The sequence below is a fragment of the Hetaerina americana genome, unplaced genomic scaffold (genome assembly GCF_022747635.1).
Source record: "Hetaerina americana unplaced genomic scaffold, ioHetAmer1.1.p SCAF_14, whole genome shotgun sequence".
Taxonomy (NCBI): Eukaryota; Metazoa; Arthropoda; class Insecta; order Odonata; family Calopterygidae; genus Hetaerina; species Hetaerina americana.
The window spans coordinates 12,367,672-12,380,663 of NW_027286514.1; the positions used below are offsets into that span (position 1 = coordinate 12,367,672).

Sequence of the window (12,992 nt, forward strand, 5' to 3'; positions counted from 1 at the left end):
AAATTGCAACAGTACATTAATAGATTCAAATAACAACATACCTTGAAGGAATCATAATATTCAGAAAACTCAGACACCCAAGAATTATCTTCACCATCTTGTCCTTTGGCTAATTTTTCCCATTCTTCCTGCAAATTTCGCCAAAAGTCTTTGTCGTAGTTGGTGTCTTCTTTGACAGGCTCATCTACAGGATTTTCTATTGGCTCTAAAAAGAAAGAAGTATAGTTCCATTAGTTGAAAGTGTTTAGAAGGTAAAATCCAAAATTGGGTGTTTTAAGCGTGACTTCATGGAACCAACTCAGTTTATAATGAAATAATAAAACTTTGTAATTCCACAGTATTTTATACAATCTGGGTTTCAATGCTCGATAATTTAAAATCATACTTTTCCCATTATAAAAAAACCATAAACACAGTAATCAACCTGAAGGTTGGTTTAGTAGGTGATGGTAGAGTTTGCGCAGTACTAAGCCCAAAGGCATGTGAAATTCACATATCAGGGTAGGGGAGACAGTTCCTATCCCTGTACTAGATATGGTTTACCAGGAAGATCTGATCCCCAAAAAATCACACAGCTTGGGTGGAGATGGTCCCAGAGTGGACCCACAGGGGCCCACGAATTGAACCTGGGGCCGCCTGGCAATAGTCCAATGCTCTACCTCTGGACTACCGCATCAATTGACAATACACAAAATCTGCTCGTAGTTTCCAAACTATTGGTGGTCCCAAGGCAAGAATAATTTTTTTCCAGGCCAATTTACTGTTCTGTATCAATTAAGACTGACATAATCACCCATGCTTTCGATGAACAATTATTACTTTTTAAGTCTGAGGATTTAGCAATAAAACGGGTTCAAGGCAAGGATGAAGGCAAATCCTTGCTTCTTCTTCAAAGAGTGTTCTTTTTTAGGGTGCTCACTTGGCATAAGAATGGTTCAACTCTCTATCATGCAGCTTCCCTATACTTGGATCTACTTCTTGCAAAATGTCCAGCTTTGCTTGATTTACTGTGTTTTTATTATCTAAAACCAGTTTTAAAGCAAACAAATGTAATTTCATTTTCAGAAATAGTGGGTACCAGAGAGGGCTGAAATCCCGTGGCATTGCAGAGGTGGGGCAAGGGAGAGAAATGCGAATAGGAGACCAGGAAGCAATATCCCCACTGCTAGAGAGAAAATGTGAATCAAAAAATTACTGTAAGCCTCATATATGACAAGATATAAATATGCAAAATGATATTCTGACAGAGAAATGAAACATTGAAACAACAGTGACCTCACACAGAAATAAGATTTGGGATAATTTCATGAGGGTGAAACAAAAAAGGAAAGTACTTAATGTAAAAACTTACTATAGACCCCATATTCAGAATTCAAAATACATAAAATGGAAACATATAATTTTTGAAGCCAACATTACATTTCAAACTCCAAATTGCTGGCTTCTGATAGTTTTAATTCTATTGAAAAAGTAAGAATGGGTAAAGGAAACAAATAAATTTACATTAAACGTTTTAAAAAAAGGATTTCTTTTGAAAAAAGTGATGATTCTGGATTTGTTTAAATTCAAGAAAAAGATAATACTTCGTAATAATTTGTTGCATGAATTATTATATTTCATGATAACCATTACATACAAATTTAAATATTAAAATATGGCTTTTGTAATAATTTCCTAACAATATATATGCTAATATAAATATGCTTAAATTAAATTGTATGTACCAGCATTTTTTCAAATTGAATACCAAACATCCAGAAATATTCTATTCCAAGCTTTCTGAATTTTAGATTTATTATTACTTATTTATAAAAACAGTATTTTTCCTTGCAAAAATCACTGCAGGAAAATATATATAGTATAAAAAAAAACACCCAAGCTCCCTGATGTCATCAAGTTCCACCAACTTACTGCTTCCTATGTGTATTTTAATTTCAAGGGATGTCGACACAACAATAAGAAACATTATATGGGGGATTGCCATGTTTTTATACAATTACTATTCATCTTTGAAATACCCAAAACTGCATACAGCATGCAATTACCTTTGGTCAAATTGACTTCACCATAGCTTCAACTTTTTCCGCTCTGCTTTTACACTTTCCCAATTATACACACTTTTTGCTTAATTTCCTTCAGCATTTAACTGATTCCATTCTGCATCTAAATTACACTTTTACTGGAATTATATCTAATTTTACAATTGAGAGATTTTTTCATCTCATTTCCACATTTATCTGCAAATAAAAACATCTCCTGTACTTGCCCAAATAGTAGATTATTTGGTAATAACAAGTCCTCCAATTATAAGGTTATGAAGTACTTATATGGGAGATGTGATTTCCTTATGTAAGTTATGCAAAACATTAAGTAATGCATTGAATATTGATTAAGAAATGAATAACAAAAAAGAATCAATTTTCTCTGAGTTTCTTCCAAGGGATGCAAGGAAACTTATTTCAGCTCTATAAGGTCTAACTATCTCTGTAATTGCTTATGGGCAATTTTACACGAAAATCAATTTTTTTAAATTGCAATTATAAAATAAACTACAAATTAAATATTAAATGGGCAAAAATCAATGATGAAATACAATAACAACTATTTTCACTATGACAAATGCAAAGGAACTACGGCAGATGCTACCATGACAGTAACTTTTTAATGGAGTCATCCACTAATGTGGATTACAATGCAACAATTTCAAAGAGTACAAATTATTTCCCTTGAACAGGATCCCGGTGAAGGCGAATGATTTTTACACTTTGAAATCTTTGCATTGTGACCATTTTCACCTTTTGAAATAATTCTGGCCTAATGTTAATACATTTATTTGATTATATTTATTTTTGTTTTCTAAGTTACAGGACTCAAAAGTTAGTAATTTTATAGCGATTGGATATTTATATTAACATTATTTGAATATCCTTAAGTTCATTTACACTTTTATAAATACTAAACTTGATTCATGGTGGTTCATTTCAAAATATATAACAATAGAAATTTCCCAACAAAATATCAAAAACACAATTACAAACATACCTTTTAAGGATTAACAATTAAGTTTTAGATTAAAAAATGAAAATATCACAACATATGAAATTATCATTAGCAGCCACTGAGTGCTCACCTGAATTTCTAAACTCTTCAGCCCACACTTCAGAAGGAGTTATCTTTTGTTCATGAGCAAATTCGGAGGCCCAAACATCTGCCACCGCCTCAATATTACGCATGGGATTGATGGCAGTTTTCATTTCATCATCCACTTCATCTTCAGCAATGGCACCCACAACCTGGCCAGACTCTATTGTTATTTCTCCATCTCCAACTTTCTTCATAAATTTCATGAACTAGAAGGAAAAAGTTAACATTTAAATTGTAATATTAATTATAAATTAATATTATATATATATATTATATTAATTATAATCAAATTGAAAATTTAATCATTAAGACTGCAATTTTGCAAAGTAAAGAGACGATTCTTCCTGCCTATATTTTTACTCATATTAAAAAGTACTCCCATGAATGCATTATATCTATCAAGAACTTTCCACTGATTCTCCAGTTATATATTTACCAAACAAAAGAGATTTCCAATTAGATAGCATTGAATTGCTTAATATTTCAAAAATTGAAACATGACAGTATATGATGAACACATTAAAATATTAATTATCACATTGCTTTTGGTAATAAGCAAGCTAGATGTTAATATTTGACAAAAAATGTAGCATACAAGTATAATTTGTTTGTACATGTCATAACTATCCTATGACCATTTTCATTTACCAATATGTATTAGTAATGTAAGGAAAACCAATTAATGGACTGCAGTAGAAAATTTGCCAAATAATTTGCACATTTGCTATTTTGGTTATTTTAACACAAAGAAATCCATGCAGAACTTCATGTAAAAATTTGTGATTAAGTTAGTGTGAATAATTAAAAATCTCCTTCAAGCAACTGAATTACAGAAATTACTGATCCAATTTTTTTTTGGTAGCTTATCAAAGTAGCATTATCTGCAGAATGGAAACAGTTGCCAAAGTAACCAAATGAAATAAATCCTGGAAGTGTTTATATTGAACCCAGGACTTCCATGTGGACAGCCTTTGTTTTTCATAAGCACAAAGGTTTGCAGACACATAATCGCAAATGATTTTTTAAAGTATTACCAAATTATAATGTGGTGTGTTTATGGATTTTTGTAAATAATCAGCAATGTCAAACAAATGACAAAATAAGAAATTATAGAACTTCTAAGCATGTAGCAGTTTTTGGGATGGTGTTGGTCATATCGAGAAAACCTTGTGTTCAATTACTAAAAGCCCTAACAGTTAGTCTATTCAACAAATTGGAGACATTCAAAAACTTCAGAGGAACACAGTGACTGACGTCAAGTGAAACCTTTCAGATCTCTAATCATCTCTAAATAAGAGCAGTTGATGTGAAAGTCTAACGTTTAACAAAAATTAGTCAGTTCTCTCATTCATAAATGTAGAGCTTTTTTTATTAATTATAATGTTTCATATCTGTTAAGCAGAAGCTACTCTGTCAGACGTAAAAATGTGTACAAAAATATAAGTGTCAATAAAAAGAAACAAAGATTTCATTTGTGTAGCATTACACCCTCCAAAATTGTTTTCATTAGCTAAGAAACAATGGTTTAAATGCAAAATCTACGTATGAATAGCATGCTGGTCAAAGGTGGACCAAGTAGGACTGCTATGGCCTCCAGCCAACCAACTGAGTACTCCTGCATGATCCAATAATAACTTATTACTTCAAAGATTTTCATTCATATCTAATGATTCTGGCCTTCTGCCTTTGGCTATATCTTTGAAAAAATATCAGGTAACCCTGTACAGGGGTGACGCTGAGTGTATTTACGATATTGCCACGCAGAGTGTTTGTATAAGATACAAGTCAAGATAGGGACAGTATGTAAAGCCAGTGTAAGAAATATACCCAGATAATCCAACCAACTTGCTTGAAAAACTCAAATAGACTCTGATACTGAAACTTCTATGCAAACATAAGCAGAGAGCTTGAATCAACTGAATTCTCGTAGTAGTAGTAGTTTTTAGGGGAGGCGACCGACAGCCGAGGTCATTTGCACCATAAGGGATTGACAGGAAAGGATGAAGGGTGGAGAGAAACCCCGGCGTCGGCATTAGCCTACTCTTTACGAAAGGCGCCAAGGGGTCCGCAGCTTAACGTCCCATCCGACGGACGGCGTACTCACTCAAAGTGCCCTCCACAAAGCACCACAAGTAGGGATCGAGATACCCCTGAAAAATATTCAACACCGCCGGGATTTGAACCCACGCCCTCTGGGTGTGAAGCCAGTACGTTAGCCCCCACACCATCTCGATCCCCACTGAATTCTCTTCCAGTGATAATCTTCAAAGTTTTTCCTTAGCCAAAGCACAACCTGGATAACTGATATTCTGGTGTAATGGCTGCATATATATGCAGAAGAGGAAACAGTATGAGAGGTGGAGTATAAATGAAAATATGCAGTGAACAACTAGGTAATCGAAGGCATCAGATGGATTTTAGTGGTTACGAAGATTTTTCTTATTTGCTTCAAAATTTCCACAGTTTTTCATGTGCCAGTTTTTTTTATACCTATAAACAAATAAATTCCTCATTTTATTGATTTTATTTAACATTTCCTTGAATTTTTCCAGATGTTATTGGCCTCCGGCTATCATCAAATAGAATCTCTTTACGAAACCAATAGATTAAAGAATGACACATAAAAACCAGTTCTACAAAGTATAAGAAAATTGTCTTACCTTAGAATAAGTAAATTTGGGATCATCCTCTACAGCCTTAACTATATCTTGGGCACTAGCCTTGACATCATTAGCCACACCTTCAATTTCTTGAACTGGAGTATTCTTAAAATCCTCCGCCCACTCACTAGCATATATATCTACATCTCTGTAAATTGAAACAGTTGAAATTATTTATCCATCAATCCAAATGAAATTGGGACCATATTAAAATAAACAACATAAGTTCATCAACAAAGCTTCACTTAAAAACTAAAAGCTTAGGCTAAAAGCCACCTGGTTGCCTTTTAAGTATACATAAAGAACAATTTTTCCATTCATAAACTTCAGCTTTTGAGTTATAGCATTGGATAAAATCAAAGCAGAACTATAAAAATTAGTGAAATGAGCCAATTGAAAATTAACCTCTATTTCATATTATGGCATACATAAATAATACTAAAAACCTACTCGACAATCAGACTGAAAAACATTAGCTCAACAAATCATCCTATTTCACAGAGTGAGCAAATTCAATAAAGTGAGGTACATCAGTTTAAAAGGAAGATAAGTAACAGTTAACATATGGAATTTTCACTCACCTTATTATCAACTTGCAGATTGCAAAGTATTTAAAACTTGTGCACAGTTATAAAAGCAAGAGCAAATTCGATACAATAATATGAAATATTACAATAATGAAAATTAACTTAGAAGTTATTCCAAAGCAAAATACTCACAAACTATGCTCAGCAGATTCAAGATAATCCTGTGCCCATTTTGGGCCAAAACCAAGTTCAAAAACTTCTTCTTGGGAGTCTTGTGAAATACCTTTTTGCATTTCGTCAGCCCATATGGAATCCTCCTTTGGACCCTCCTGAATGAATGAAATGATGTTCAATCAGATAATTTTACATACTGTGCATCAGAGTAAAGATACACTTTTAGAATCATAATGCTTTCTATCAACAGAAACAATAGCTGAAACTGCAGAAATAATAAATAATACATGGTTCACAAGAAGAAAAAATTTATGAGTTTAGTTCAATTGTGGTTCATAGCACTCTATGGCTATGAAGCCTGGCCTTTGACGCAAGAGGATGAGCATTGATTGGATGCTTTTGAGATGTGGCTAGGAGAAAAATGGAGAAAACAAGCGGGGCAGAAAGGGAGACAAAAGATGAAGTTTTTAACATGTTGAGCATAGAGATTAAGTTGCTACAGGGAATCTGAAAAAGGCAGAAAAAGAGGGAGGCGGAAATGGTGAAAGGCAGTGGAATGTTTGAAGGCCAAGATAGAAGGGAGAAAATAAATATGGGGACAGGAGAGAATATTCCCTCTTGTCTTATCTATAAGCTTTTTAGACTTTTAAGACAGTATGAAAGCTAGCAGAAGTTATAAAGAAATGAGGAAGGAAATAAAGTAAACAAAAGATAATTTTCATGATAAATGGAAGATAACAGTCATTAGGAACAATTCAGAAACTACCTTTGATTGGTTTAATACCTTGAATGAAATGAAAATTAATATGATCAGGCATGTGAAGCTGGCCTCGGGTTTCACATGATATGAAACCTCCCTTCCTAATTATCATATCCCTGGTGCAATTCCTGATGACAATCGTTTTTAATCTGAGGTATGCACTGAGTAAATAGAGCATCTAGGGTGATAGAAGGCATGATGAAGAAAAGGAGAGTTGGTCAGCAATACTTCCACACTGGATGAAAATCGGGAATCAATTACAAGAGAAGGCTCCCCGATGGCAGATAGAGGATCAGGCAATTGACAGACCCCACTCCAATAAGCACCATCTTTCTATAATATTTCACACACCTGTCCTGTTTCCACTATTTTAATCCTCAATATCAATTTTCCTTCACCATATTGTTTATCACTTTATTCCCCCATACCTCACCCAAGAGGCTATCACTTGTGATGTTCATTGATTTTTGGAACATTGAGACCCCAACTGAATGCAATAATAATGGAAATACCGGTAGAATAATTGCTTACTCAAAATGTACGGCAGGATTACAGGAGCAGTTGTTAAGTCATCTGCAGAATCTAAAGCATGAAGCTTGAACTAACAAGCATAAGGCATGATCACATTGTCTATTTACTCATTGAACTTAATGAATCAGCCCATCAATGGCCACAGTTAAATGCTCAATGTTTCTAGCCTAACAAGAAGGGTGCCTTTTGGGGGGGCGTGGAAGGTTTAGGATGTGTAACTCCAGAAGTCAAATACTAACAGTTTAACTCCATTCTGCATTAATGGAATTTACATTTTCCCAAATTTGCAATATTTTTACCACATTCTATACAATTTCTCATTTTTCATACACATGTGGAATACAATATTTACCGGATTTTATTTTCAGTTTTTCTGCTATTTGCATCACTATGGGCTAGAGTACAAAATTTTCACATTCTAAAACAGCTACTCATGTACATCAACCTTTTAAGTTTTTTTTCTTCATATTGCACAATATATATTTGAAAAAGGTGAGAGAGAGAGAGCATTAATGTGAATGATTTTAGGGCAGAATTTGAATTCGGCAATGGGGCAATGCAGAGGACCACTGGTGATGGAAATGAGAAATACTTGAACTCATAATCTAATTCTATGGAAAAGATTCGTGCTATGAAAATATTACATAGCATGACTACCAGTCGGTTTCATAATTTATACATTGTAAGAAAATCGGAGGGAGACTATTCATATTGCACATAATTTGAAATAATGAGAAATGAAAATGACTTTGACCCAAACTTGTCTAAGAGTTAAGAATGCAAAAACTGGTGAATGACATCTGGCATCATTTGTACATCCTCAATGCAACAGATAAAACAGCATTGGGCTCCTGAATTATAAAAAGTATAGAAACTTGCTTTATCGCATCAAAACTACATTGAATCAAAAATAATTTCATTTTCTTCAAACAATTTTGAAATTAGGCAACTGTTTGAACTATTTGAAGGGCAAGGTAGCTCAGGTTCTCACGTGTTAAATTCTCTTCAGTTACTCAGGATCATATTATCCTGCTTGAAAATGGAATGGCAAGGTGAAAAAGAACATTTTCAAAATTTCAAAATTCTCTTTTTCCTACATTATTGTACTGCAATTCATTTTGAATGTTTTCATGCAATTTTTGCCCCTGCCGATATTTCATTAATTTTTGTGCTTAAAGTGTGCAAAATTTCTTAGCAAAAATTAATATACTGAGGACAACGCTACTGATAATCCTACTCTACTGTGAAATAATCAGATGTATACACTTGATGTTTCACCAAATAAAAAGATTCACAAAAAAGAGGTTTCACAGTATTAAGTCCTCGGTTACTAATTCCTATTAATGAACAACTTTATAATAAAAGTGCATATTCGTACTACTCTACCTAACCTTATCATGGCTATCCCTAAATTGAAAAATCAACATAGTAAAATTTTCAAAAAATAAAATACGACAGTATTACAACATTCTATTCAATAAATGAGATGTAAGCATAACATCATGGTTCATTATTATATCATTATAAATTCAATGACCAATCCTGAATATCTTTCAGATCTATGCAGAATGTGAGTCAACTGATGAAAAAGTCTTCGTCCACGGAATGCAGAATGTAATTTCCCCAAAAAACTCACATGGAATTTTGCTGTTTACCGAATAAAAATGCTGAAGAAGGTGCAGGCATTCATTACATGTAACTTTTCACACACAAAATGCAGATGCACAAAGAACAGTTGGGGCATCACATTTAATATAAGTAAATATCATGCGTCAAGCAAAACTTACATCAAAATGCTTTCCGGATTCAATATATTGGTCTGCCCAGCACTTATCATCATCTTTCATATCGGCCAAGGTGAATTCACCTCCATGGCCTTCAGCGGCCTCAGCAAGGGCTACAGCAGCAACACCAGGGCCTGGCTTCACAATGTCCCCAGGTCCTCCACGATCAGCTCGATGCCTGGCCAGCTCTATCTCACGCATTTCCTCCAACAAAGAGTCCATGCGAAACGTCTGTGGGGGCAAAGTAGCCTCTGCAGCACCCCCAAGGGTGCCTTCCAGAAATTCCTGGACAAGCTATAATTTTAAATGGAGATTATTTATTAGCAAAAGTTGTCCACTAAGCATTCAAAAATGAATGAAGCATGACAGAATCAATTGGTTCATGGAACCTCCTACTCTTAAAATCAACCATTATAAAAGCAAAAAAAATACTACCACAAGTCCAAGAGATTATTGTAAGAAAGCTTCACCCAAAACCAAAAAGTGAAAAATATGTTTCCCAGTTGCCACACAAATTCACTATTATGATCTCTATGAAGTATCATTGCCTATCCCTTGGATAACCACAAAGGGTCCATCTTTTTGGAGAAATGCCAGATTTAAATGGTCCATTTATCTGTACATCTACAGCAATGCTCCATGTACCACGGCATCATTAAGAGGGTGGTGTGCTAGAATATCAGCCACAAACTTCATGTGGTAAATAAAAGATTGAGAAAATGGGTGTATTTATTTGCGCTTAACAGCATACCGGCAATCAGCTTCCCTGGCTTCTTTTAATTTCTCCAAACAATGCCACCCTTCTTCCACCAAACCCAGCATTTCTTCACATTTTCTTTCCACCCTTACCTCATAAAAGTCTGCAGTTCATAAACTCACCCATGAAACTTTTGTAATAACATCTAATCTAATTCTAAGTCTTCAAGTATTTAGGGGCACTAATGTCAGGTCATGTAATAATTATGTAATTCACTTTGTCCTTTCATAGCATCCATGTAACAGGAGGCTTTTTTCTACACTTCTAATTATTCTCAAATCATTTTTTTCCAGGATGTCCTAAATTCAGGGTCCAACAAATAAGAAATAGCACCTTTTAAAAGTAACATATTCCAACTATGTGTTTTACCATGGTTATTTCTTTGAGACAGTCAACACACATGTTATGAATGAACCTTCCTCAAGTTACGACTGATGGGATGGGGCCAGTTAAAGTATTTCACAAGACCGACAATGCTCATCTGTTTCCTCCTGACTGAGTATGTTTTGGTCTGTTTAACTGACAATTACATCTACCCAATACCCCACAAGCTGTTGCAGGGACATGTGGCAGGGGGTGGTAGTTCACCAGCCATTCTAAATGTATTCCCTCTATTTCCTCATGCACATGGCACCCCACGATTCACCCAAAAACCATGGGCAAAGTTGGCAGCCGAACATCATTTATGTCACATGTCTACATATATTACCAAAATGTGCACCACAATACCCTATAATAAGTGTATTGTGGTACACTTCTTTCAAAATCTATAAATTACTTCATTGCTAGGAAGAAGTGCAATGTCACTTCAAATGCAACATAATTCCAGCTTACAAAGAACAAGCTACAAGGGCCCTGTATTTAACAGGGAGCTGAGAAATGTCATCAAAAGTTATCCTAAACTACAAAAAATAATGGTATTCCCAATAAAATATTAAAAATTTTTAAAACTCTTCTTATACAAGATGCAGTAGAATTTATCTCCTAAACTGCTACAGCCAATATTTTGAAAAAATTTTTTATTAAGGATGCATCAATAGTAAAGTATCTTTATAAGCAGCATATGAGTACTGACATATCATTATAGTGTTGTATGTCAATATCATGAGGATACCCGAAAGTAAAAATGAAGCAAGATCCATCATCATAGAAAAGTTGCACATGAAACCTGATTTTCAAGAATCAAGATTTAGCATCTTGGGAATTTGTGAGTTGCCTTTTTATGGGAGCAGGACTGTTAATCTTTCCTCAAAAATGACTCAACTCAACATTTTCTTTATTTATTGGTCCATGAAGGTGGCACAGTCAAAGATAACAAGAACACTTTGAATGCCATCATACTTGGTACCTCACGCCAGCTTAAAGGGGATTTATATAGGTGTCCTTAGAATAAAACTTCATGGTCTAATTCGGAAGAGCAACAATATCCAAATGATCTACATACAGAATAACCTCATTTTTTCCACATAATATGAAATATCATGTAATTCAAACTCCTGGCCATAGGCAAAAGCAGTCTCTGGTCATATGCATAGGAATTTGTATGCTCTTCAGTGCAGATTAATTGAAATCCTTCTACCATAACATTTTTTTGAAACTCAGACCATGACTAACTAACATACCAATACATCAAAATCCGTCTACAAGACATTGCATGAAATTGAAACATTTGCTTACTCCAAAGTTCCATTCTTACAGCATAAAGATATGTTTCTGCTCTCTACTAATGCACACAATAACTATTGCCACAAAACATATAACTTCTTTTAGTTCAGCCAATATGAACCACATGCAACAACAAAGATAGGTTTAAACAAATGCAACATCCTAACCTCAAATTACTATACCTATTAAGAAGATGTTTTTATCTCATCATACCATTGGTCATCAGGCTGAATTAGGGACCCCCTAAAGGATAATGGAAGAGAAATCATGGGAAGTCCCATACTGGGCATATGATAGCTGCCCAGGAGCATTTTATTCTATCACTAACTGCCTCCACCAGTGGATAATGCAGACGAAAGAGAAGGTTGCTATGCTATCAGCATTGGGCACTAAAGAGGTTGGGTAATGAAGGCCAAATTGGTAGCCTCCTGACCCAAGGAAGGTAGGTAGAAGTTATAATCACTCACTAAAGATCTTGAGGAATAATGAAAAGTTTATCCTGAAGTATATTATCCTGTGCTCATCCTGAGGCCCTTACATGATCACAACTGATATGTTTCCATGTGTATTCACTGGCTGTATCAGCAAATTCTTAGCATTAGGGCTCCCCTTGTATTCTCTACCAATAATTAGGAGTGGTGAGATGAGGAGCACACTAGGACTGTTGTGCAAAAATGTATGCCTTTCATTCTATCATGTGAGACAAAATTACATAAAATTCAAGTCACATCAACAGAAGAACTAAAGAGAGACTATGTGTATATTACAGAAAGCATAATAATACTACATATAATTCAAAGACCCCCATTTTCATGGTAGTAGTGTTTAACTTTTCAGGGTTTTTCTAATGCTATTAATACCACAATTAACTCATTTCACAAAAGCCAGTATCATTTTAACCAAAGGTCCATACCAAAGATGGGACCACAACAGATCGATAATTTTCAGTGAACAGCATTAAAAATATTAAAGTTGTGAACATGAAATTAG

At 34.5% G+C, this 12,992-nt stretch overlaps 1 protein-coding gene across 2 annotated transcripts in view; it reads right to left on the reverse strand.

Moving 5' to 3' along the window:
* Positions 1 to 12,992, reverse strand: part of LOC139686340 (peroxisomal targeting signal 1 receptor-like) — a 36,772-nt gene that overhangs the window by 21,778 nt on the left and 2,002 nt on the right. For both annotated transcript variants that reach the window (XM_071583514.1, XM_071583515.1), the window contains 5 exons: positions 9,584 to 9,874; positions 6,524 to 6,660; positions 5,805 to 5,952; positions 3,131 to 3,350; positions 42 to 205 (listed from right to left, as the gene is read on the reverse strand). In XM_071583514.1, the coding sequence (XP_071439615.1) occupies positions 42 to 205; positions 3,131 to 3,350; positions 5,805 to 5,952; positions 6,524 to 6,660; positions 9,584 to 9,874 (960 nt within the window). The remainder of the gene's footprint in view (positions 1 to 41; positions 206 to 3,130; positions 3,351 to 5,804; positions 5,953 to 6,523; positions 6,661 to 9,583; positions 9,875 to 12,992) is intronic.